This window comes from Triticum aestivum, chromosome 7A, assembly GCF_018294505.1.
Source record: "Triticum aestivum cultivar Chinese Spring chromosome 7A, IWGSC CS RefSeq v2.1, whole genome shotgun sequence".
Taxonomy (NCBI): domain Eukaryota; kingdom Viridiplantae; phylum Streptophyta; class Magnoliopsida; order Poales; family Poaceae; genus Triticum; species Triticum aestivum.
The window spans coordinates 141,349,525-141,376,614 of record NC_057812.1 but is presented as its reverse complement, the minus strand read 5'-3'; the positions used below and the strand labels follow the sequence as shown (position 1 = coordinate 141,376,614).

The window sequence follows — 27,090 nt, the reverse complement described above, 5'->3', positions numbered from 1 at the left end:
ACTTCCAGAATAGGATTTCCGTACCACTCTGGTGCGGATCTTACTCTGGTAGACCTACGAGGTTCAGTAGAAACTTGATGTGAAGTTTCATGATCAATATCATTAGCTTCCTCACTAATTGGTGTAGTTGTCACAGGAACCGGTTCTTGTGATGAACTACTTTCCAATAAGGGAGTAGATACAGTTATCTCATCAAGTTCTACTTTCCTCCCACTCACTTCTTTGAGAGAAACTCCTTCTCTAGAAAGGATCCGATTTTAGCAACGAAAATCTTGCCTTCAGATCTGTGATAGAAGGTGTACCCAATTGTCTCCTTTGGGTATCCTATGAAGACACATTTCTCCGATTTGGGTTCGAGCTTATCTGGTTGAAGTTTCTTCACATAAGCATCGCAGCCCCAAACTTTGAGAAACGACAACTTTGGTTTCTTGCCAAACCACAGTTCATAAGGCGTCGTCTCAACGGATTTTGATGGTGCCCTATTTAACGTGAATGCGGCCGTCTCTAAAGCATAACCCCAAAACGATAGCGGTAAATCGATAAGAGACATCATAGATCGCACCATATCAAGTAAAGTACGATTACGACGTTCGGACACACCATTTCGCTGTGGTGTTCCAGGTGGCGTGAGTTGCGAAACTATTCCACATTGTTTCAAATGTAAACCAAACTCGTAACTCAAATATTCTCCTCCACGATCAGATCGTAGAAACTTTATTTTTCTTGTTACGATGATTTTCTACTTCACTCTGAAATTCTTTGAACTTTTCAAATGTTTCAGACTTGTGCTTCATCAAGTAGATATACCCATATCTGCTCAAATCATCTGTGAAGGTGAGGAAATAACGATATCCGCCACGAGCCTCAACATTCATCGGACCACATACATCTGTATGTATGATTTCCAACAAATCTGTTGCTCTCTCCATAGATCCGGAGAACGGTGTTTTGGTCATCTTGCCCATGAGGCACGGTTCGCAAGTACCAAGTGATTCATAATCAAGTGATTCCAGAAGTCCATCAGTATGGAGTTTCTTCATGCGTTTTACACCGATATGACCTAAACGGCAGTGCCACAAATATGTTGCACTATCATTATCAACTCTGCATCTTTTGGATTCAACATTATGAATATCTGTATCACTACTATCGAGATTTAATAAAAATAGACCACTCTTCAAGGGTGCATGACCATAAAAGATATTACTCATATAAATAGAACAACCATTATTCTCTGATTTAAATGAATAACCGTCTCGCATCAAACAAGATCCAGATATAATGTTCATGCTCAACGCAGGCACCAAATAACAATTATTCAGGTCTAAAACTAATCCCGATGGTAGATGTAGAGGTAGCGTGCCGACCGCGATCACATCGACTTTGGAACCATTTCCCACGCGCATCGTCACCTCGTCCTTAGCTAATCTTCGCTTAATCCGTAGTCCCTGTTTCGAGTTGCAAATGTTAGCAACAGAACCAGTATCAAATACCCAGGTGCTACTGCGAGCATTAGTAAGGTACACATTAATAACATGTATATCACATATACCTTTGTTCACTTTGCCATCCTTCTTATCCGCCAAATACTTGGGGCAGTTCCGCTTCCAGTGTCCAGTCTGCTTGCAGTAGAAGCACTCAGTTTCAGGCTTAGGTCCAGACTTGGGTTTCTTCACTTGAGCAGCAACTTGTTTGCCGTTCCTTTTGAAGTTCCCCTTCTTCTTCCCTTTGCCCCTTTTCTTGAAACCAGTGGTCTTGTTGACCATCAACACTTGATGCTCCTTTTTGATTTCTACCTCCGCGCCTTTCAGCATCGCGAAGAGCTCGGGAATAGTCTTGTTCATCCCTTGCATATTATAGTTCATCACAAAGCTCTTGTAGCTTGGTGGCAGTGATTGGAGAATTCTGTCAATGACGCTATCATCCGGAAGATTAACTCCCGGTTGAATCAAGTGATTATTATACCCAGACATTTTGAGTATATGCTCACTGACAGAACTGTTCTCCTCCATCTTGCAGCTGTAGAACTTATTGGAGACTTCATATCTCTCAATCCGGGCATTTGCTTGAAATATTAACTTCAACTCCTGGAACATCTCATATGCCCCATGACGTTCAAAACGTCGTTGAAGACCCGGTTCTAAGCCGTAAAGCATGGCACACTGAACTATAGAGTAGTCATCAGCTTTGCTCTGCCAGACGTTCTTAACGTCGTCAGTTGCATCAGCAGCAGGCCTGGCACCCAGCGGTGCTTCCAGGACGTAACTCTTCTATGCAGCAATGAGGATAATCCTCAGGTTACGGACCTAGTCCGTGTAATTGCTACCATCATCTTTCAACTTTGCTTTCTCAAGGAACGCATTAAAATTCAACGGAACAATAGCACGAGCCATCTATCTACAAACAAACATAGACAAGCAAAATACTATCAGGTACTAAGTTCATGATAAATTTAAGTTCAATTAATCATATTACTAAAGAACTCCCACTTAGACAGACATCTCTCTAGTCATCTAAGTGATTACGTGATCCAAATCAACTAAACCATGTCCGATCATCACGTGAGATGGAGTAGTTTTAATGGTGAACATCTCTATGTTGATCATATCTACTATATGATTCACGCTCGACCTTTCGGTCCCCGTGTTCCGAGGCCATATCTGTATATGCTAGGCTCGTCAAGTATAACCTGAGTAGTCCGCGTGTGCAACTGTTTTGCACCCGTTGTATTTGAACGTAGAGCCTATCACACCCGATCATCACGTGGTGTCTCAGCACGAAGAACTTTCGCAACGGTGCATACTCAGGGAGAACACTTCTTGATAATTAGTGAGAGATCATCTTAAAATGCTACTGTCAACCAAAGCAAGATAAGATGCATAAAGGATAAACATCACATGCAATCAATATAAGTGATATGATATGGCCATCATCATCTTGTGCTTGTGATCTCCATCTTCGAAGCACCGTCGTGATCACCATCGTCACCGGCGTGACACCTTGATCTCCATCGTAGCATCGTTGTCGTTACGCCATCTATTGCTTCTACGACTATCGCTACCGCTTAGTGATAAAGTAAAGCAATTATAGGGCGTTTGCATTTCATACAATAAAGCGACAACCATATGGCTCCTGCCAGTTGCCGATAACTTCGGTTACAAAACATGATCATCTCATACAATAAAATATAGCATCATGTCTTGACCATATCACATCACAACATGCCCTGCAAAAACAAGTTAGATGTCCTCTACTTTGTTGTTGCAAATTTTACGTGGCTGCTACGGGCTTAAGCAAGAACCAATCTCACCTACGCATCAAAACCACAACGATAGTTTGTCAAATAGACTCCATTTTAACCTTCACAAGGACCGGGCGTAGCCACACTCGGTTCAACTAAAGTGAGAGAGACAGACACCCGCCAGCCACCTTTAAGCACGAGTGCTCGTAACGGTGAAACCAGTCTCACGTAAGCGTACGCGTAATGTCGGTCCGGGCCGCTTCATCTCACAATACCGTTGAACCAAAGTATGACATGCTGGTAGGCAGTATGACTTATATCGTCCACAACTTACTTGTGTTCTACTCGTGCATATAACATCAACACATAAAACCTAGGCTCGGATGCCACTGTTGGGGAACGTAGTAATTTCAAAAAATTTCCTACGCACACGCAAGATCATGGTGATGATATAGCAACGAGGGGAGAGTGTTGTCTACGTACCCTCGTAGACCGAAGCGGAAGCGTTGACGCAACATAGAGGAAGTAGTCGTACGTCCTCCGGTTCAACCGATCCAAGTACCATTACTCCGGCACCTCCGAGTTCTTGACACGCGTATAGCTCGATGACGCACCCTCGATCTCCGATCCAGCAGAGGCGCCGAGGGGGAGTTCCGTCAGCACGACGGCGTGGTGACGATCTTGATGTTCTCCTGTTGCAGGGCTTCGCCTAAGCACCGCTACAATATGACCGAGGTGTAATATCGTGGAGGGGGGCACCGCACACGGCTAAGGAACGATCAATGATCAACTTGTGTGTTCTAGGGTGCCCCCCTACCCCCGTATATAAAGGAGGGAGGGAGGAGGTGGCCGGCCCTAGGGGGGCGCGCCATGAGGAGGGGGAAACCTACTCCAAGTAGGTTTCCCTCTCTTTTCCTTATCTTATTTGGAGGGGGAAGGAAAGAGTACTAGTATTAGGAAGTAGTACTAGTAGTAGTAATAGGAAGAGGGGGAAGGAGAAAGGAAAGGGGGGCCCGGCCCCCCTCCCCAATTCGGATTGGGCTTGGGGGGGGCGCGCCCCCTTCCCTTGCTCCTTCTCTCTTCCTCCTACATGGGCCCAATAAGGCCCATATACCTCCCGGGGGGTTCCGGTAACCTTCCGGGGCTCCAAACTTCTCCGGAACCTTTCCGGTGTCCAAATATATCCGTCTAATATATCAATCTTTATGTCTCGACCATTTCGAGACTCCTCGTCATGTCCGTAATCATATCCGGGACTCCGAACAACCTTCGGTACATCAAAATACATAAACTCATAATATAACTGTCATCGAAACCTTAAGCGTGCGGACCCTACGGTTCGAGAACGATGTAGACATGACTGAGACACATCTCTAGTCAATAACCAATAGCGGGACCTGGATGCCCATATTGGTTCCTACATATTCTACGAAGATCTTTATCGGTCAAACCGCATAACAACATACGTTGTTCCCTTTGTCATCGGTATGTTACTTGTCCGAGATTCGATCGTCGGTATCCAATACCTAGTTCAATCTCGTTATCGACAAGTCTCTTTACTCGTTCTGTAATACTTCGTCTTATAACTAACTCATTAGTTACATGCTTGCAAGGCTTAGGTGATGAGCATTGTCGAGAGGGCCCAGAGATACCTCTCCAACAATCGGAGTGACAAAACCTAATCTCGAATTATGCTAACTCAACATGTACCTTCGGAGACACCTGTAGTACTCCTTTATAATCACCCAGTTATGTTGTGACGTTTGGTAGTACCCAAAGTGTTCCTCCGGTAAACGGGAGTTACACAATTCTCATAGTTACAAGAACATGTATAAGTCATGAAGGAAGCAATAGCAGAATACTAAACGATCAAGTGCTAAGCTAACGGGATGGGTCATGTCAATCACCTCATTCTCCTAATGATGTGATCCCATTAATCAAATGACAACACATGTCAATGGTTAGGAAACATAATCATCTTTGATTAATGAGCTAGTCAAGTAGAGGCATACTAGTGACTATATGTTTGTCTATGTATTCACACATGTATCATGTTTCCGGTTAATACAATTCTAGCATGAATAATAAACATTTATCATGATATGAGGAAATAAATAATAACTTTATTATTGCCTCTAGGGCATATTTCCTTCAATCCATTCACCGTCACTGCAGTTACTGATGCTAAGAGGTTCAAAAGGGACCTATGTTTATATGCACGGCATTGTTTCCATGATGATGTTTCATTGTGTGGTATTTATCCACTTGTGCTGGTGCGTGCTTGTTCAATTTTAGCACATGTAGCATAGTACTTTTTTAAAATTTATTACCAACACCGACTTTTTTTGAGATAATACCTTATATTCAAATCACAAAATAATACAAAGTCCTTGACCCGTACAAGCACACCCTACACACACAAAGAACATGAAAAATGAAGAGCACCCTAACAACCAATAAAATACGAAGATCTCCGGAGCTCCGTGTCATTATCCCTGAACCTTGCGAGAAGACCATGCCACACAAGAATATGCAACCAGACCCAACCAGGTCATCATATTCAACCATGGCATAATCACCACCATGCTACTCCCCTTTTTCTTTGCCCTGACGCCGAAAAGACAGGGACACACATGTGCATCCAGCACGCTTGCACTGGCCTTCACCATCTGTGGCTTTGAGTATCGCTATTATGTGCCCCTTCCGGGTAGAAGAGAGCTAGGATCCAGTTCCGACGCCGCGGCCAGGTCAACTGCCTAGGCAAAGCAGGACATTTTTCCAGCAACATCACAAAGAAAGAGAGAAAACAAAGGTAGAAAAAACACACTCACGAGAAGGAAGAAAAATCTCCGTCTCCACACAACTACCGCCCATCCGAGGACCGAACCGCCAAGTGTCGGTCGACATTCAAACACCATAGCCTACGACCTCAACGATATCCGGAGATCCCCGCCCCTGTTGGCTCCAAGATGAAGGCAAGCGCCCCACCTAACCGTGAACATAGTCCGAGAAAATTTATTCAGACATTGTTTCCCTCACCCCCTAAGCCTAATGAGAACCCACCCGATGCACAACTTTAAGGTTCCCCACCCTCCCGCCGTCGAAGGGGCCGACAGAGGGAGAGGGAACTTGCGACGACGCCGACGACACTCAAAGGGAACGCGGTCGCCTTCTTTTGCCTGTGTGCGAGATCGATCTTTCCGGAAGTTACGAGACGCGTCTTGAATAGACCAGATCAGTAAAATTTCCCTACTAGTACCTTTGAAGTGCTCAATGACGAAACTGCCCCAGACTATGGCATCAAATTAACTGCTCAGACCCACACCGAACTCCACTGGCTCCCTAGGCCATCGCCAAACCCTACCACAAACCCCGCCGAGCGAGCATTACGCCGCCGCCGCCATGCTCCGCCTCCAAAAGCGGTTCCTCTCTCTCCTCCGTGACGGCGGCGCCTCCCCTCTCCCCACCTTCCCCCTCACCTCCCTCCACCGCCACCTCTGCGCCACCGCCACCGCCACCGCGACCACCTCCACCGAGTCCCCTTTCTCCGTCCAGGATTACCTCGTCAACACCTGCGGCCTCACCCGGGCGCAATCCCTCAAGGCGTCCAGGTCCATCTCCCATCTCAGGTCCCCCTCCAACCCCGACGCCGTCCGCGCCTTCCTCTCGGGCCTCGGCCTCTCCAGCTCCGACATCGCCGCCGTCGTCGCCGCCGACCCGAAGTTCCTCTGCTCCAAGGTGGACGGGACCCTCGCCCCCCGCGTCGCCAAGCTCCGCGATCTCGGGCTATCCCCTTCCAAGATCGCGCGCCTCGTCTTGATCGGCGCCCCCGCGTTGCGCTCCTGCGACGTCGCCAGCAGGCTTCAGTTCTGGATCCCATTGTTCGGCTCCTTCGACGAGTTGGTCAATGCCGTGTCGAGGGGAGCTCTGGGAGGTGGTGCCCTCCTAAGGCGTGACATTGACACAGTGGTCAAGCCCAACGTCGAGCTACTTCTGCGCTGCGGGTTAAAAATCCCCCATCTCGCCAAGACTGGCCTCAGTGGGACGTGGGTGATCGTCTGCAGCCCAGAAAAGCTCCAGGTACTGGTCGCACGCGCAGATGAGCTCGGGGTACCACGCGGCTCAGGCCAATTCATGTATGCGCTCACCACCGTCTCCTGCGTGACCCAAGAGAAGCTTGCTGCAAGAATGGAGTTACTGAAGAAGACCCTCGGCTGCTCTGATGACATGCTGAAGATTGCGGTCGTCAAGCACCCAAGCCTCCTAAGATCATCTGAGGACAACCTGCGCAGCACGGTAGAGTTCCTGATCAACAAGGTTGGTCTTGAGCCAGAGTACATCGTGCGCAGGCCCGCGCTGATCACTTACAGCCTGAAGACGAGGCATGTGCCTCGGTATATTGTCATGAAGATACTGCAGGGCAAGGGACTTCTGAGTTCTGACTATTGCTCAGTGATTGCTGCGAGCGAGAGGTACTTCAATTCAAGGTTTATCGACTCTTACAAGGAGAGTGTTCCTGAGCTTGCAGATGTGTATGCCGCGGCTCGTGCAGGGAAAATACCTCCTCACCTCCAACCTTGACACATTTTAGGGATATTGAAGGTCAATATATTTCCTCATGGCCGTAGCTATTCACATAGCACTGCTGTTGTCTTTGTATCTTCTTCATTTTAGCATTCTGACTGAAACTGAACTGCCACTAATCTTATTGACCGCCGCGACAAGTTCCGTTTGCTGAAACATATGAAATGGTTAAGATTTTGATTTTGTTCCCATCTCTTACAGTTTTGTTGTTGATATCTATGAAGCAAGTGAATTAGACGAAATTGTGGTATAACATCATGAAATTAAATGTTGTATTCGCTGTTTGGCGCTGAAAATCGATGGCTCTCGGCAAACGCCGTGAATCTGTATGTTGCTCACTAGATAGCATTGCGACTGTTTATTGGGTATAAAACTTTTTTGTGAAATTTGGGAGGTTGAGAGGGAGGGAAATGAATGTGGTGCCTTTGACTTTTTCTTTGATTTTGCCGCACAAAACTTGGTTGATCTGATCAGGATTCGTGAGGAATTAGAACTTTGAGCAAGGTATAGGGCGTCACCGGAGCTTCTGGGTTGGGGTCCTCTGCCGTCCACACCGTCAGCATTACCACCAAAGGTGTAGTTCTGAACTTCCTCCATTGGAAACTTTGTGAATCCCCGTTCGGTTCCGAAAATATTGTTGAGCATGTCTCTGCTCATGTGCAAACCTGAGAACATCATGGTGTACCTGCTGCACATCAAGAAGAGAGAGCTGCATCGTTGTCTTGTATGGTATATATCCTGTACTGAGAAGATTGTTCTGTCTAGAGGACTTAGTTCCTGTGGATTTTTGCTCGCCTGAAGCTCCTAGTCATTCTCAAGCCGGAGTATATTGCACACAGGTTCGTCGATTTCAGTCGATATATGGGTATGTTTCTTCCAGCCAAGCTGTAGCAACCATGACAGGATATATCCACACGCGTCAGCCAAAGCCCAAGCATGGTTCCTCTGATTGCTGATTACACGTCTAGCTCCTTTGGTTTCTCTTTGGTTTGAGCTGAAGCCCTGTGGTTGCTCTGCCTGCCGTTTTGTTGGTTCTGTGTGGTTTCAGCAGCTCATTTGCCTGATGTTCTGAAGACTTGTGCATACCTGGGGTGCACCAGAGGCCCAAACGGCAAGTGCCCCTGTATGCTCCAATGCTAGCCTTAAAATGAAAATTTTGCCATAATAATCCACGCCGTGGTTTCCATGCGGCATCGTCACCCAAAAGAAAAATTTCAGCGTTGTCTTTCCAAAAAAAAAGAACGACATATGTATTTCAGAATTTGCTGTAGGAGGATATCACATCGGATCCTTGGCGCAATGGTAGCGCGTCTGACTCCAGATCAGAAGGTTGCGTGTTCGATTCACGTAGGGTTCAAAATCCCGAACAAATATCCGATTCTTTTTTTCTTTTCTTGTATTATAATTTAAATCCTAGGCTATGTGTTAAAAATGTTAATTATAGCAACACATTACATCGGATCCTTGGCGCAATGGTAGCGCGTCTGACTCCAGATCAGAAGGTTGCGTGTTCGATTCACGTAGGGTTCAATCCCGAACAAATATCTGATACATTTTTATTTATTTTTTGTCCAACAAATGAGTGCGATTGTATGGCAATAGCCAAAGATCAGGTTTGGCTAAGCGTTTTTTCTGGTCCAAGAAATGAGTGCGACGTAGGTGCTGGGTAATAGCCAAAGACCAGGTTTGGCTAAGCAGAATGCTACTCATGACTCTATTTATATTTGTACTTTGAAAATGACTCATATTTATTATAAAATCTCATGGGAACTACAAAGCATCACAAACATAAAATAATATTAAGGTTAATGAATCAACGAAAGACCATTGTCATTGTCAGAACAAATCGTCGACACATTGTTGTCATCATTCTCATACTGAAACCGGCCTGACCTTATTGATGACAGTCAAAAAATCTTTCTGCACGTGTCTCAATCCCGAACAAATGTCTGATACATTTTTATTTATTTTTTGTCCAACAAATGAGTGCGATTGTACGGCAATAGCCAAAGATCAGGTTTGGCTAAGCGTTTTTTCCTGGTCCAAGAAATGAGTGCGACGTAGGTGCTGGGTAATAGCCAAAGACCAGGTTTGGCTAAGCAGAATGCTACTCATGACTCTATTTATATTTGTACTTTGAAAATGACTCATATTTATTATAAAATCTCATGGGAACTACAAAGCATCACAAACATAAAATAATATTAAGGTTAATGAATCAACGAAAGACCATTGTCATTGTCAGAACAAATCGTCGACACATTGTTGTCATCATTCTCATACTGAAACCGGCCTGACCTTATTGATGACAGTCAAAAAATCTTTCTGCACGTGTCTCAATCCCGAACAAATGTCTGATACATTTTTATTTATTTTTTGTCCAACAAATGAGTGCGATTGTACGGCAATAGCCAAAGATCAGGTTTGGCTAAGCGTTTTTTCCTGGTCCAAGAAATGAGTGCGACGTAGGTGCTGGGTAATAGCCAAAGACCAGGTTTGGCTAAGCAGAATGCTACTCATGACTCTATTTATATTTGTACTTTGAAAATGACTCATATTTATTATAAAATCTCATGGGAACTACAAAGCATCACAAACATAAAATAATATTAAGGTTAATGAATCAACGAAAGACCATTGTCATTGTCAGAACAAATCGTCGACACATTGTTGTCATCATTCTCATACTGAAACCGGCCTGACCTTATTGATGACAGTCAAAAAATATTTCTGCACGTGTCTCAATCCCGAACAAATGTCTGATACATTTTTATTTATTTTTTGTCCAACAAATGAGTGCGATTGTACGGCAATAGCCAAAGATCAGGTTTGGCTAAGCGTTTTTTCCTGGTCCAAGAAATGAGTGCGACGTAGGTGCTGGGTAATAGCCAAAGACCAGGTTTGGCTAAGCAGAATGCTACTCATGACTCTATTTATATTTGTACTTTGAAAATGACTCATATTTATTATAAAATCTCATGGGAACTACAAAGCATCACAAACATAAAATAATATTAAGGTTAATGAATCAACGAAAGACCATTGTCATTGTCAGAACAAATCGTCGACACATTGTTGTCATCATTCTCATACTGAAACCGGCCTGACCTTATTGATGACAGTCAAAAAATCTTTCTGCACGTGTCTCAATCCCGAACAAATGTCTGATACATTTTTATTTATTTTTTGTCCAACAAATGAGTGCGATTGTACGGCAATAGCCAAAGATCAGGTTTGGCTAAGCGTTTTTTCCTGGTCCAAGAAATGAGTGCGACGTAGGTGCTGGGTAATAGCCAAAGACCAGGTTTGGCTAAGCAGAATGCTACTCATGACTCTATTTATATTTGTACTTTGAAAATGACTCATATTTATTATAAAATCTCATGGGAACTACAAAGCATCACAAACATAAAATAATATTAAGGTTAATGAATCAACGAAAGACCATTGTCATTGTCAGAACAAATCGTCGACACATTGTTGTCATCATTCTCATACTGAAACCGGCCTGACCTTATTGATGACAGTCAAAAAATCTTTCTGCACGTGTCTCAATCCCGAACAAATGTCTGATACATTTTTATTTATTTTTTGTCCAACAAATGAGTGCGATTGTACGGCAATAGCCAAAGATCAGGTTTGGCTAAGCGTTTTTTCCTGGTCCAAGAAATGAGTGCGACGTAGGTGCTGGGTAATAGCCAAAGACCAGGTTTGGCTAAGCAGAATGCTACTCATGACTCTATTTATATTTGTACTTTGAAAATGACTCATATTTATTATAAAATCTCATGGGAACTACAAAGCATCACAAACATAAAATAATATTAAGGTTAATGAATCAACGAAAGACCATTGTCATTGTCAGAACAAATCGTCGACACATTGTTGTCATCATTCTCATACTGAAACCGGCCTGACCTTATTGATGACAGTCAAAAAATATTTCTGCACGTGTCTCAATCCCGAACAAATGTCTGATACATTTTTATTTATTTTTTGTCCAACAAATGAGTGCGATTGTACGGCAATAGCCAAAGATCAGGTTTGGCTAAGCGTTTTTTCCTGGTCCAAGAAATGAGTGCGACGTAGGTGCTGGGTAATAGCCAAAGACCAGGTTTGGCTAAGCAGAATGCTACTCATGACTCTATTTATATTTGTACTTTGAAAATGACTCATATTTATTATAAAATCTCATGGGAACTACAAAGCATCACAAACATAAAATAATATTAAGGTTAATGAATCAACGAAAGACCATTGTCATTGTCAGAACAAATCGTCGACACATTGTTGTCATCATTCTCATACTGAAACCGGCCTGACCTTATTGATGACAGTCAAAAAATATTTCTGCACGTGTCTCAATCCCGAACAAATGTCTGATACATTTTTATTTATTTTTTGTCCAACAAATGAGTGCGATTGTACGGCAATAGCCAAAGATCAGGTTTGGCTAAGCGTTTTTTCCTGGTCCAAGAAATGAGTGCGACGTAGGTGCTGGGTAATAGCCAAAGACCAGGTTTGGCTAAGCAGAATGCTACTCATGACTCTATTTATATTTGTACTTTGAAAATGACTCATATTTATTATAAAATCTCATGGGAACTACAAAGCATCACAAACATAAAATAATATTAAGGTTAATGAATCAACGAAAGACCATTGTCATTGTCAGAACAAATCGTCGACACATTGTTGTCATCATTCTCATACTGAAACCGGCCTGACCTTATTGATGACAGTCAAAAAATCTTTCTGCACGTGTCTCAATCCCGAACAAATGTCTGATACATTTTTATTTATTTTTTGTCCAACAAATGAGTGCGATTGTACGGCAATAGCCAAAGATCAGGTTTGGCTAAGCGTTTTTTCCTGGTCCAAGAAATGAGTGCGACGTAGGTGCTGGGTAATAGCCAAAGACCAGGTTTGGCTAAGCAGAATGCTACTCATGACTCTATTTATATTTGTACTTTGAAAATGACTCATATTTATTATAAAATCTCATGGGAACTACAAAGCATCACAAACATAAAATAATATTAAGGTTAATGAATCAACGAAAGACCATTGTCATTGTCAGAACAAATCGTCGACACATTGTTGTCATCATTCTCATACTGAAACCGGCCTGACCTTATTGATGACAGTCAAAAAATCTTTCTGCACGTGTCTCAATCCCGAACAAATGTCTGATACATTTTTATTTATTTTTTGTCCAACAAATGAGTGCGATTGTACGGCAATAGCCAAAGATCAGGTTTGGCTAAGCGTTTTTTCCTGGTCCAAGAAATGAGTGCGACGTAGGTGCTGGGTAATAGCCAAAGACCAGGTTTGGCTAAGCAGAATGCTACTCATGACTCTATTTATATTTGTACTTTGAAAATGACTCATATTTATTATAAAATCTCATGGGAACTACAAAGCATCACAAACATAAAATAATATTAAGGTTAATGAATCAACGAAAGACCATTGTCATTGTCAGAACAAATCGTCGACACATTGTTGTCATCATTCTCATACTGAAACCGGCCTGACCTTATTGATGACAGTCAAAAAATCTTTCTGCACGTGTCTCAATCCCGAACAAATGTCTGATACATTTTTATTTATTTTTTGTCCAACAAATGAGTGCGATTGTACGGCAATAGCCAAAGATCAGGTTTGGCTAAGCGTTTTTTCCTGGTCCAAGAAATGAGTGCGACGTAGGTGCTGGGTAATAGCCAAAGACCAGGTTTGGCTAAGCAGAATGCTACTCATGACTCTATTTATATTTGTACTTTGAAAATGACTCATATTTATTATAAAATCTCATGGGAACTACAAAGCATCACAAACATAAAATAATATTAAGGTTAATGAATCAACGAAAGACCATTGTCATTGTCAGAACAAATCGTCGACACATTGTTGTCATCATTCTCATACTGAAACCGGCCTGACCTTATTGATGACAGTCAAAAAATCTTTCTGCACGTGTCTCAATCCCGAACAAATGTCTGATACATTTTTATTTATTTTTTGTCCAACAAATGAGTGCGATTGTACGGCAATAGCCAAAGATCAGGTTTGGCTAAGCGTTTTTTCTGGTCCAAGAAATGAGTGCGACGTAGGTGCTGGGTAATAGCCAAAGACCAGGTTTGGCTAAGCAGAATGCTACTCATGACTCTATTTATATTTGTACTTTGAAAATGACTCATATTTATTATAAAATCTCATGGGAACTACAAAGCATCACAAACATAAAATAATATTAAGGTTAATGAATCAACGAAAGACCATTGTCATTGTCAGAACAAATCGTCGACACATTGTTGTCATCATTCTCATACTGAAACCGGCCTGACCTTATTGATGACAGTCAAAAAAAATTTCTGCACGTGTCCCAAAGGACCATCCACGAAGCCATGAATAGTCATATTTAGTTAAAAACATGCGCAACACTTTTTATTTTGTTTCAATGCAGACATAGAAGAAGTGCATCACAAATCTCCATAAAAATTGTGTGTCCATGGATGGTGTGATTGATATGGTCGTCCATGAACAGATTGGGCAAAAGGTTATCGTCCGCGTAGCATCACTCTTTGTAGTCTGAATGCTCGATGATGCTAGCTATTAAAGCAAAATGAAAAAAAAACTTCTACCAGTGAAAAAAAAATGCTCCTATTACCTTTTTCGAGAAACTGCCGTCCTATTCATCTTCAATCATAACAGTACAATGAACATCATAAAAAAATGGAAATTACATTCATAGTCATAGACCACCTAGCGACGACTACAAACACTGAAGCGAGCCGAAGGCGCGCCGCCGTCATCGTCCCTCCCTCGTCAGAGCCGGACACAACTTGTTGTAGCAGATAGTCGGAAAGTCGTCGTGCTAAGCCCTCATAAGACCAACGCACCAGAACAGCAACCGTCGCCGATGAGAAAAAGCTCAGATCGAAAAGATCCAACCTGAAGACATATGAACAAAGACTGGATCCAAACAGACCCATCAAAGACAACCACCGACTAAATCCACGAAATTCGCCGAAGACACACCTTCACAAGCCCTCCGACGATGCTAAACACCATAATATAAATGTGTTTTCTTTTACATATTCCCGCCGTCCCAAAAAATCTGTGTTAGATTCGTGTAGATACGAACGTGTCTAGACACGTTTTGGCGTTAAATTCATTCGTATCTAGAGCTTTTTGGATAGAGTTGACGCTTATGCTTAAAATCAAGCCACCATCCCCTAATTGTCATCCTTTAAAAATAAAAAAAATTGGATAGAGTTGACGCTCACGCTTAAAATCAAGCCACCATCCCCTAATTTTCATCCTAAAAAAAGATAAAAATTCCTCAAAAAGTCTTCCCCCCCAAAACAAAACCAGACCCCGTTCTAGCACGACCGCAACACAGAGAGAGAGTATCCGGGGGGCGTCCGTGGGCCGCCACGCCACGCCCACGGTCAAAGCCCCCGCCCGGTCCACAGACTGCTGCGTCGACCGACCCACGTGGTCAGAAGCGTCCGCCCGGGCAGCCTTTTCCGCTTTTCTTTCCTTCCCCCCTCCGCCTCGGCTCGGCTCGTCAGTTTCCGGTGTTCCCGCTTCCTACACACACCCGCACAGCCCCCCTCCCCCGGGTCTCCTCTCCACCGCCGCTGCCCATTTCCGTTTCCATTCCCGTCTCCCCCTCCTCTCGCCCCAGTCAAAATCCACCTCCTCTCGCTCTCCACGCCACCGCTAAACCCCCGCTCACGCCGCCCGCTCCCTCCCTCCCTCCTCGCCTCGCCTCGCCCGGCCGCTCAATCTCCTCCGTCCTCGCTTAGTCTCGGCAGCAATTAATACCCGTCGCCGTCTTCGTCGGCCCGAGATCTCCAGGGCTCAGGTTCGCATCCGCTTCCCCCGTTTTTTCCGCTGTCGTGTCCTGAGATTTTGTTCGCCGTGCGGTTCGAATCGGCGATGAATCCAGCGAGGGGTTATGCCCCCGGCCGGTTCCCTGCTCGCGCCCGCCGCGGTTCGGCGGGAGGTTTCTCTAGGGTTTATCGCATCGCGATGTCGGGGGCTGGGAGTGGGATCTCGTGGCGCTTCATCCGCGAGCTGGGGCCGGTTGGTTATGCGCCGATTGGTTGTTTTGGTTCAGTGTGTTCATCCGGTTTGTGGGCGGTGAGGTGAGGTGCGGGTTTATTGTCGGAAATGCAAACACCGCGACCGTGCGTTTCCGCGTGCGATTAACCCGGGGGTTTGTCTCGCATGAGATCTCACTCAACCTGTAAATGCGTTTGAGTGCGCACATGCCTAGCACCGTGCATATGGCTAGAGGTTTGGTGATTGCGCGGATTAGTACTGGCTAATAACAGCTTTGCCATGCCAGATTGATAATGTTGATGTACTGGTGCTTGGTTGGCCCCGTGGTTTATTGGATGCAACGTGTTTGCATTTGGGGCGTCAATCAGTCAGGTACTATTTGCCCAGGCTTCATGGTTCGTCGTCCTGCGGGCAGAGCATTTGTGGATGCTGCTTCTGATTGCCGATCGCGTGCATATCTAGCAGTTCATCATGCACAACAGAGGCTTTTCACTGTGCACCCTTCGATTCAGTATCCGTTTCTTGAGATAGCGAGTGACAAATCTGTATCAATGCATATTTACCCCATCTAGTTTGTTTATGCCATTATAAAAGTCTAAAAGCTTTCACCTCCATACCCATATGAGTTGCTGATTGGTACTAACCATGCCATGCGATTCTTTTTGTAGCTAAATGAATAAAGAAATGCCCTCTATGCAAATTTAACTTGCATAACAGTTCATTCCATTCTGACATATGTGTCGTGTTGGTCGACATATGACAAATGCGAGCATTCCCTCACTGCATGAAATTTTCGTCATATGGTAGAGATCACTGTGCCACATGTCTTTGATATTCTCCTTTATTTGGCTTGTTAATTGAAGAATATCCAGCAGAATTTTATTTCCATCCATTCCATGCCATTTTTAGTTTGCAAGTTTACAGTACCTTGCATGCACAAGCTTCTTACTTAAGGCTATTTTTGCAGATTGGTAAGCTTTCCTCGCGACATGGAGGATGGGGACAAGGATGTGATAAAAACTTCTGTCAGTGAAGAGTCCCCTAATCCTGGAGAAAAGGATGTGATAAAAACTTCTGTCAGTGAAGAGTCCCCTAATCCTGGAGAAAAGGATGTGATAAAAACTTCTGTCAGTGAAGAGTCCCCTAATCCTGGAGAAAAGGATGTGGTAAAAACTTCTGTCAGTGAAGAGTCCCCTAATACTGGAGAAAAGGGTGAAGATGAAGGGGATTTGTCAAGGAAAACAGAAATATTGAGCGTAAAAGAAACAGTAAATTCAACGAGTGAGAATTCAAGCGATGAGGTAAAAGGGCAGTTCCATGGGAGAGATAACCCAGAAAAGGATCTCAATGAGCAGATGGATAAAAGCAGAAGCCCTGATGCCATGAAACCTGTAGATTCAGACCAGACTGTGAAAGAGATTCTTGAAGAAGAAAAATCTGAAGAGCCAGTTTTTGATGGAACTGAGATTCCTGAAATGGAACCAATGAGGCGTTCTTCTGATCAATCTGTGGAGCTTGATTCAAAAGCTCAGCAAGGGTCTGTGATCAATGAAAGAGCTGCTGCAATCGGGAATTTTGTTAAGGAAAAGGGAGCCATTGTAGTGTCAACATTTATACGCCGCCTATCTGGCAGAAAGGATGAGAATGATCTTCCTGTTGAAGTTGACAAGAATGATGTTTCAGCAAGTGGCAATGGTGAGAAGACCGTCTCAGATTCTGAAATTAAGCCAAAAGAGGTACAGAAGAAATCCGAGGAAAGAAGCACATGGAATCCACTGAACTTGATTAAAGTTGGAGGAGATATTGTTACTTCTACAACTGGGGAAGCTGGGGATGCAAATGTGCCTGGTTTGACAGAGCAACCAATAGCAAAAGGAAGGATTATCGTATACACAAAACTGGGATGTGAAGATTGCAAAATGGTTCGGTTGTTCATGCATCAGCAAAGGCTCAAGTATGTTGAGATTAACATTGATATATTCCCTAGTAGGAAGTTGGAGTTGGAAAAGAATACTGGGTCATCCATAGTACCAAAAGTGTATGTCAATGACCTGCTGATTGGAGGCTTAACTGAATTGAAGAAAATGGAGGAGTCTGGCATACTCAATGAGAAAACTGGTGCTCTTTTCAATGATGAGCCCTCCTCTGCTGCTCCTTTGCCTCCTTTACCCGGAGAAGATGACGAATCTGGATGTGGGAAGATGGATGAGTTGGCAACCATCGTCAGAAAAATGAGAGAGTCGATTACACCGAAGGATAGGTTTTACAAAATGAGAAGATTTAGTAACTGCTTTCCTGGCAGTGAGGCTGTGGATTTTATATCAGAAGATCAGTATTTGGAGAGAGATGAGGTAAAATGTTTACTATTGACAATTTTTTGAGCCATGCTATATATAGTACTTCCATGTGGATTTTAAACAACACGACTCTTGGTTTTGTCTGACTTTTGAGGCTATTTTAATTTAGGTATATATGGCAAGTTTGCATTATTTATAGCAGATCTTTGGAAAGGATTTCACATTTAGGAAAGCGCACATCTGTTTTGTATGTTCCCTACTGTATTGTTACCTTCCTTAACATTTTGTGGATACATATTATCCATGCAGGCAGTGGAATTTGGAAGAAAGCTTGCAAGCAAACACTTCTTTCGTCATGTTCTAGAGTAAGCTCTTGAAATGATCTTACGATATTATTCTTATTTCTATTATTTATGTCTCCGTTGGTTGGAATATTTGGAGGTTATTATTATTAATACACTGCTTGTATTGCAGTGAAAATGTCTTTGAAGATGGAAATCAGCCTTACCGTTTCCTAGATCATGATCCCGTTATTATGACACAGTGTTACAACATCCCTAGGGGCATCATTGATGTTGCACCAAAACCCATGGCGGAAATCGCATCAAGGTTGAGAAAGTTGTCTTGTGCCATTTTCGAGGCTTATGTATCTGAAGATGATAGGCATGTTGACTACAGAAGCATCCAGGGTTGTGAGGAATTTAAAAGGTTAGCACATGTACATACTTAAGTATATGCAAAAGACATGGAACTGCATAATCCATGTATAATTTATGTGCAGATACTAAAATGAATTGCTTGTTCTGACTACTTCTGATAATCTTTTAGTCGATACATATGTTCGAGTTCATAATTTGATCAGTAAACTCCAATTTTCTACCTGAGTATATCTCTATATATTTTATGTTGTGTGTTATAAATTTATAGTAGCACGTGCTGTAAGTAGACTGATAATTGATAACCTGGTTCTCATCTCTTGATTGCCCTAATGCCATAGGTGATCGGTACACTTATCTGAAGCTCATATTCCTTGCACAGGTATATTAGAACAACTGAGGAGCTTCAGAGGGTGGAAACTAGTGACCTGTCACGTGAAGAAAAGCTTGCTTTCTTCATAAATCTGTACAATATGATGGCTATCCATGCGTTAGTGACATGTGGTCATCCTGCTGGACCATTGGACAGGAAAAAGTTCTTTGGAGACTTTAAGTATGTCATTGGTGGATGTGCCTATTCACTGTCAGCTATTGAAAATGGCATTCTGCGTGCCAACCAAAGGCCACCATACAATCTTGTGAAACCTTTCGGACAGAAAGACCAAAGATCCAAGGTGAACAAAGCAGATCCACTCCGAAAAAGGGGAACCTATATGTTTCTGTTTACTAAAAATCTGTCCTGTCATGAACTCTTGATGATACCTGGACTCATGTTCCTTGTCTTGAAGCTTTCGTGTTATATACTTTTATTATATCAGTTATGCTTCTTTAAGTACTCCCCCCGTTCCCTAATATAAGACCTTTTAGCTATTTCAAAATATTGACTACATACATACTAAAATGAGTGAACATACATTCTAAAATGTGTTTGGATACATACGAATCAAGAAAAAGCTAAAATGTCTTATAGTAGGGAACGGAGGGAGTATATGCATGCAGCAAAGCACATATTCAGTAAGATGTGTTCCAACAATTAAACTCGTGAATGTGTTTTTCTTGTTTAGACTCTAGGGTATACAATCTATCCGTGGTTCTTCATAGAAAGGGCAGCTTAAAGGAAACATGCTTGATCTGTGTTGGTGCCTGTAAAAATTGCCAAACATTAGTGTGGTGGAGATTATTTCAAACTTGCCTATTGCGTGCAAGAAATAAACTCAACTTATCTTGACCTACTATTTCAAACAAATAACATGGGTCTCTTTTCTCATAAATGCATGTTGATATAATTTAATATCCGGTGCAGCATAATATCGGTTTGCATGTGTGCAAGGGTACATGTGAGTGAGTATTATCTAGCATAGTGCGTACTAGTGTATGGTCGAAGTCCTTTTACATCAGATGGCATATACCGGTCATATAGAAGGCAGAACTAGTTCTATGGATGTTCCTTTTTTTTCCGGAAGAAATGATTGAAACTTACCTAGTATGTTGGGCCTAGGGCGTAATCAGTTCCCGGAAATCCGAAGGAATATAGAAGGCAAGACCTACTGTGTTTCCATTATATGTTTACCTGTTTTCTATGGTTCTAGAAAGTCAGATTGAAGATATGTGAAAACCTTTTTGAAAAGGTCGTCTATGCAATAAAGGGCTGCCAAGGGAAGGCAAAACGACTATATATAGAAACTGGGCGCCAGCTGATCTGCATTGTACCACTTGTTTTAGCGCACTGGGATCCCATAACTGTACCTACTTGCCAAATCAGCCACATAATGCACACGACCGTTAGCATGCTATAGCAGCACTACAATATTAGTGTGACGTCCTATTTAAAACACCGTCATTTTGAACTACTAAATTCCTTGGTTCTTAAGCAAGCATTACGAGTCGAGCGACTAATCGAAACTAGTCGATAGACTAGTCTATGAGTCGCATTCTGGATGTCGACTAGAAAATTCGGGTAGACTAGTTCGTTGAGGGACTAGTCTGGACTAGTCATGCACTTTGAGTCGTTCGACTCAATTTTTTAATTTTTTTTTAGGGATTGGGAGGGAATAAGTGAGCCAGCTGCCCAGCCCGCAACCCGTGGGAGGGAAAATTTGTATTTATCCACTTCTCATGCATTCAGTTTGTATTTATACTGTACTGTGCTACTGCTATGTAGTGTATATACTACAGACTGATACTAGGTTTTAGTAATTGATTACTGCAAGGTATGTGTTACAGTACCATGTCGACTAGTCCAGCAATAGTCTAGACTAGTCACAATTAGTCTATGAGTCTCAACCTTGGAACGACTCGTCGACTCGTAAACCTTGTTCTTAAGTGATGCTAATTTTTCAGTGATATAAATTCTCACTGCCTTTTTTTTCCCTTGTTTGTAATTGCAGGTGGCCCTATCATACCCTGAACCTCTTGTTCACTTTGCTTTGGTATGTGGTACCAAATCTGGGCCTGCACTTCGGTGTTACTCGCCGGGAAATATTGATAAAGAGTTAATGGAAGCTGCACGAGATTTCGTAAGGAATGGAGGACTGATTGTTGATCCTGAAGCAAAGGTTGCATCTGCAAGCAAGATCTTACGATGGTAAGACAATAGAATGATTGATATTCTTGCTTTACCAATGTGCTCTTGAGTATTTACCGTTCTTGCTTAGTAGTGTGTGACTGTTCGGTACCAGAATTTGTAGTATAACAATGACAATGCATCTAATAGAGCTATTTACCCGAACATCTAGCACATTGACATGTTCAATAGTACTACTGACTTCAAAAAACAGTTTACTCTAGGTATAAGTTACAGCCCTAGAGCTGCTCGAAACATAAGCTAGATAAGTTTATTGCTAGGTGATCTAGCTTTTTCAGTCTTGTAGTTGGAGACAAAGTAGAATACCAGTCTGATATGGTGCTATTCTTGTGTGTCATAGTGACATAGTCCTCTAATGTTTGCTTGGTTTTTGTTACTTGAATTCGCCCTTGGTTAAGTTGGATATGAATGAATATATGATGAGTAGTGCTTCAAAAAGGGTCAACCAAGCTTGTAGCGCTCTGTGTGGTGCATTAACACTCATGTGGCCTTTTATGATTACTTTGCGTGTAATTTCAACTGGAATATAGCAGGATGCTGATAATTTTTATAGATATGGATTTGTGTGCTTTGCCCTATTAGGGTTATAACTAATGAAGAATAATTAAAATATGCTTAGTGATATCGCTTTATCCAATAATTTGAAGGCCGTAACGGTATGTGAGGTGGTTATGACCCGCATTTAGTCTGTGGTCACTAGAAATACAACTGGAACTGCACAGTGCCCAGCAAATTAAGGGAATGCGGTTTCAATGAGTTCGTTGATGATGTGACATCGGCCATTTATTCTGCGTGAGATAACAACAAATGCATTACCATGTTACTACTTGACAGATTGGCGGATGATCATACATTTGTTACACAGTTATATTGCTAGAGTGCAAGTCCCAAATATTAACTTGGTTAATTTTACCTGATATGCACTGTGATGAAATTATAACAGTGGCAAGAAGTTGAGCATCAGTTACCAAATATTAACTTGGAAACTCATGGTCCAAATGATTTTAAGGTATAAGTACACAGATTTTGGTAAAATGAGATACAGCTCAAAAACTCTTGTTCTGAATTGTTTGCAGGTATAACACCGACTTTGGTAAGAATGAGACAGAAGTACTGAAGCATGCAGCAAATTATCTGGAGCCTGCAGCGTCGGAGCAATTCTTGGAGCTGCTCGCAAACACTCAACTGAAGGTCTCGTATCAGCCTTATGACTGGAGCTTGAACATCTAGCTGCAGCCAGGATTATACAAACGTTTTTTTCCTTATAGCTAGTATACATGTTGCCCAAAGATTTGTGGAAGAACTACCGGTGTACCCAGTTTCTTTTTTGCGAAGTCAGGTGCACTAAAGAATTTTCATGTATTGTGGATTTGTGGCGAACTGGATGGCTGCCAATCAACCATGTTCCGTTCATTTGACTAAATGGGCGCATGTTGATTATCATATCTCTGTTCCTGGGACTGCTCAATTATTGTTGCCTGCAGATGTTATGTTGCCTTCGGTATTGCTGGCATTCAGTTGTTGCCTGCAGATGTTTTGTTCGCTGATGCCTTGCATTGGCATGTGCGGCGTTTATTATTTTTCCTTCTTTTCGTTTGAGAAAGATAGATTTACTGTTCAATTTTTTAATGCTTACCCAAGTTGTCATATATTAACAGTTTTATGCATTGTTCAATCTTGCAATGCATTCACTGTTGAGCAATGTAGCTGTCATATATGAACATTTCTGGATTTTGTATAGGTTCTTTGGAGGAGCGATGAGATGTCAGTTCCAGTTCCTTGTTTATTGATCTTTGGAGGTTGCATTTTGTCTTAACCAAATGAGTTCGCCGAACTTCCATGGACTGAATATTGAGTGGTTAGGAAATTCCTTCGACCCAGACGGGCCTCCAGTGTTGCGTAGTGGTTGAAGACTAAAAAAGGTACTACCTGCTACCCACTTTCAACCTTTTCCTAATTCATGACCATTAAAAATGGATAGCCGAATTAACAAGAAAACTGGCCATGTTATCATCCCTGACGTCGTCAGCCACCCTGTCACAATTCTTTGCTCAGTCAGATGGTAGCTGGCCGACGTGACAGCCAAACCGACGCCATGGTCGACAGCCCGACCAGTGGCTGCCACCGGCGCGGTCCAGCACAAGCTGACAAGGCAACTGCTCCGAGCACACCACAGCTGCAACTGCAAAGCTACGAGCAGAAGAACCAAAACACACATACAAACTGCCTTCCGTCAGTCCAAACATATTCCCTTTACACTTCTGGACAGAAATCACTTCCCTATTACATATATATAGATATAATATGTAGCGGCAACTTGGGGGAAAAAATCTCGACAAATACTATACGACGAGTATATATATGTAGAAGCAAAAAAAAAAAAGTGGAACCTCATTTCCGACGTCACTACACAATGTCTACATCTTAAAACAACAGCAAGCATCCCAGCTCTTGACTTCCTGCATACCCGTTACAGCTTACATATGATGTATGGAAGGCCCCCCCGCTGTAACCAAACTTTACTGTCGAGCAGAGATGAAATATATATGGGTGTTAAGTTACCGTCTCTAGGCATTTCATTCAAGAATGGCTTGCAAGAATCAAGTGTTAGGGTGAACTTGCAATCGTTGTGAGCATGGATGGCACCAATATACAGAAATACACAACGCGGGCTGAATCGAAAGCGTCACAATATCGTGCACCCACATCTGTTCTGCTTGGGAGAATTCGAGAGGTGTTTATCTGGAAAGAAAAAGGATGGTGGCACATTAAGATCAGAAACAAATCAGACGGAACTACGATGCTAAAGCAAATTAAACAAATGTGTAAATGCTGGAGTGCAATATGCTTGTCCACATAGTTACCCTTTAAATTAACATCAACATACTCTGGATTATCACAATAAAATGGTTCCATTTACAAGAGATCAGATAGCGGCCGCAATGCGAATAGCATGCAACAACAAGTCATCTAATCGCATTCTGACAACGAGAAAAAAGAGTCGGAAGCATAAACTGCTAGTTTAATTCAATGGCAAAGTTGCTGACAGAACTGAGCATCGAGTAATGGATCAACTAAACGAGGCGAAAACAATGTTACGACCAGCATAGAAAAAATGTACACCTAGAGATATACAGTACAATGTGTGCACTCTTAAGTCTTAATTTTTTAGGAGTAGGACTGTTAGAATGGCAAAAAGGTGGATGCCAACTTCTTCGGACAGACAATAGTCAGAATTCTCATTCAGGTCACACATAATAGAAGTTCAACCCTTCGGATCTTAAACCAAGTGAGGTCATCAAACATATAAAGAGATGGGACTTTGAATAAATAAGAGGGAAATCAAAGCAATACCACTTTTGTCACTTTGGGGAGGGCGTACAACAACATGCATCGTGATCACACCTCCTGGAACTTCTCCTACTGGGACTCGAGACTCGGCAAGAGTTTTGTTATTCTCAAGTATCCTTCCAGCATTGATGAGCTTCACGTCATTGAGAGTTTTTGGAATAATGTCTTTGTCTGTCAAAAACATTGTCAAAAAGGCACTCTTAACACAGATAATGATATATTCCATAAAGCTTCTACAAGACTGAAATGATCAACAGCAGTATTCAGAGAATTTGAAGCACTTGCAAAAGCTGTATACCATTCCCCTGAAAAGAAAAGGGCAAAGCCCTGGAAGTGCAAACTCAAAATATCTCATCACAAGGTAAACTCTCCTTCTGAAGCATGGTCATCGACATGTTATGGACCATTTTGCGGCCTTATCCTCAAAGGACACACTTGCATATGTTGCAAAAGGGAAACATCTATTTCCTTCTCTACTGTGAACATGTCACAGTGATCAATTAATCCATGTTTTCTTAGACACTAAATGAACATGTCGGAGGAAGAACAGAGACAAAACAGGAACAAAAATCACGTTCATGAGGACTTAAACCTGAGTAGTGGGATTGTACATCCACTTCACCCATGCGAGCTAGCTCAGTTCCTATTATTAATCTGTGCAGGCAAATAAGAACTGGAGCTTCCTGCTGCCACTAATTCCTCCTTTCCTTGCCGTCGGGTTTTGAGGAAACTTAACCAAAGGACAATTTCTGCAGAAACAGCTACTGCCTCCGATCCAAATTAGTGTTTCTTGTTTGATTACCAAACAAACAATTAAAAAAGTGTGCATCATAACTAATCTGCCGCTTCAGCTGTTAGTATTTTGGTACTTCCCATGTGCCTACATTACAGTCCAGACTCGTGCTTAAAAACACTCTCCAAATTTACAGTTACGAGCGTAACCCAGCCAGATTTGCCCCTATAAAAGCACTGACTGGACTTCACACCCAGTAATTCAGAACTGAGACTGGACCACTAAATATCAGGATAGTATCCAAGGACACCAACAGGATAAGAAGGCATACAAACAGCCTCCTCAAATGGTCCTGTCATCCGTCATCACATGTTTCAGCATGCATCGTAAGATACAGAGATCCAAAATTCTTTGGGAGCACTAACGAGTAGCAACAAATGTCATCACCGCAAAAATATGTCCTCTGTCTGCCCGTTTAAGAAAATGCAAGAACTTGTAGATGTACTGACATATCTATTCTCTGCCTGTCAACGTAGTGTTGGCTACTACGGGCAAGGAGACTTCTAAAAGCCTCAGTTAGTTGGAAACCTGGACGCGTGTTACCTAACTGGCCAAAGAACAGAAGAATCACGCAACCCGCGGAGCAACCTGATCAAATCACTGTGTTTTATCGCGAAAGGGAAAGGCGGGGATGGCTCCCAGATCCGGACCGAACCATCTGCACAGGGATTCTCATACCGGATCAAGAAACCGATGGAGAGGACACGAGGGGCGAGACGACCGCGCAAGCAACCGCCCCGAAACACATGGCATCAAAAGCGGAGGCGTGTATATATATGTACGCGGAGGAAAAGGAGGGGGAGGGAGGTCGATCGGCCTCACCCTGCGGCCACCGAGCGAGGACGAACTCCTTGAGCGCGGTGACGGTGGTGGCGGGGTCGTACTTGTTGGGCCCGATGTCCGTGCCGTCGAAGAGGCGGAACTTCACCTCGATCGGCTCCTTCCCGCCGGCCATCTCCCCCGGCCGGATCGCCCCCCGACGCAAGATCCCAACAACCGGCGGCTCAGTGGACGGCGGACGGCAGGGCGGAGGGATTCAGGGGAGGAAAGAAAAGCTGCCGGATTCGGCGCGGCGAGGGCAAGAACCGATGCGGATCCCACGAAGGATAGGATCCGCTTTCTCGTTTTGTTAAGCAAGAATTTAGAATTCTTTCGTGGGGAGCAAAGCGACGAGACGGGCGTCTCGAGGGTAGGGAGGGAGGAAGAGAGGGAGAGAGAGAAGAGGGGAGTGGGATTCCTCGGTGTTTTCGCAGATACGTCCCCCGCGGAAAACTATATTTATCCTCGAGCTGTAGTGGGAAAATAGCTGTCTTCGCCTACCTGCTGCTGAGTGGCGACTATTGTGTGTGTCGACAGCATTTTTAAATAGATTAATAACGCTGCACATACAACAGCTTTTTTTGTTTTGTTTCGAAAAGGGCTGAGACCATATCACAAGCGCTTATAAACACACCCTTAAAGAGAGAGAGAGAGAGAGAAATGTCGTTAAGGACATGTAGTTGAAGCCCACG

General features: G+C 43.0%; 3 protein-coding genes and 2 non-coding genes across 5 annotated transcripts; 4 read left to right on the top strand and 1 right to left on the bottom strand.

Annotated features, from left to right (window-relative positions):
* Window positions 1-6,551: 6,551 nt before the first annotated feature.
* Window positions 6,552-8,021, top strand: LOC123149581 (uncharacterized). The gene has a single exon (XM_044569267.1). The coding sequence runs from the start codon at window positions 6,644-6,646 to the stop codon at window positions 7,820-7,822; it is 1,179 nt and encodes a 392-aa protein (XP_044425202.1). The 5' UTR covers window positions 6,552-6,643; the 3' UTR covers window positions 7,823-8,021.
* A 1,089-nt stretch (window positions 8,022-9,110) lies between these two features.
* TRNAW-CCA (transfer RNA tryptophan (anticodon CCA)) lies at window positions 9,111-9,182 on the top strand. Its single transcript has one exon. It is a non-coding gene; the product is annotated as a tRNA-Trp (tRNA).
* A 101-nt stretch (window positions 9,183-9,283) lies between these two features.
* Window positions 9,284-9,355, top strand: TRNAW-CCA (transfer RNA tryptophan (anticodon CCA)). The gene has a single exon. It is a non-coding gene; the product is annotated as a tRNA-Trp (tRNA).
* A 6,043-nt stretch (window positions 9,356-15,398) lies between these two features.
* Window positions 15,399-22,878, top strand: LOC123147847 (uncharacterized). The gene is made up of 7 exons (XM_044567161.1): window positions 15,399-15,698; window positions 16,866-18,249; window positions 18,505-18,560; window positions 18,670-18,903; window positions 19,234-19,525; window positions 21,239-21,435; window positions 22,512-22,878. The coding sequence occupies exons 2-7, from the start codon at window positions 16,888-16,890 to the stop codon at window positions 22,663-22,665; spliced, it is 2,295 nt and encodes a 764-aa protein (XP_044423096.1). The 5' UTR covers window positions 15,399-15,698; window positions 16,866-16,887; the 3' UTR covers window positions 22,666-22,878.
* A 981-nt stretch (window positions 22,879-23,859) lies between these two features.
* Window positions 23,860-26,832, bottom strand: LOC123147848 (membrane-anchored ubiquitin-fold protein 3). Its single transcript, XM_044567162.1, has 3 exons — window positions 26,402-26,832; window positions 24,790-24,957; window positions 23,860-24,177 (listed from the first exon to the last, which is right to left on the bottom strand). The coding sequence occupies exons 1-3, from the start codon at window positions 26,532-26,534 to the stop codon at window positions 24,122-24,124; spliced, it is 357 nt and encodes a 118-aa protein (XP_044423097.1). The 5' UTR covers window positions 26,535-26,832; the 3' UTR covers window positions 23,860-24,121.
* Window positions 26,833-27,090: the final 258 nt, after the last annotated feature.

Coding starts and splice junctions, on each gene's coding strand:
- LOC123149581 (XM_044569267.1), top strand. CDS start 6,644: ATGCTCCGCCTCCAAAAGCGGTTCCTCTCTCTCCTCCGTGACGGCGGC.
- LOC123147847 (XM_044567161.1), top strand. CDS start 16,888: ATGGAGGATGGGGACAAGGATGTGATAAAAACTTCTGTCAGTGAAGAG. Junction 18,904..19,233: donor GGTTGTGAGGAATTTAAAAG/GTTAGCACATGT, acceptor TTCCTTGCACAG/GTATATTAGAACAACTGAGG. Junction 19,526..21,238: donor AGAAAGACCAAAGATCCAAG/GTGAACAAAGCA, acceptor TTGTAATTGCAG/GTGGCCCTATCATACCCTGA.
- LOC123147848 (XM_044567162.1), bottom strand. CDS start 26,534: ATGGCCGGCGGGAAGGAGCCGATCGAGGTGAAGTTCCGCCTCTTCGAC. Junction 24,958..26,401: donor CCTCGCTCGGTGGCCGCAGG/GTGAGGCCGATC, acceptor TGTTTTTGACAG/ACAAAGACATTATTCCAAAA. Junction 24,178..24,789: donor TCCCCAAAGTGACAAAAGTG/GTATTGCTTTGA, acceptor TTTTCTTTCCAG/ATAAACACCTCTCGAATTCT.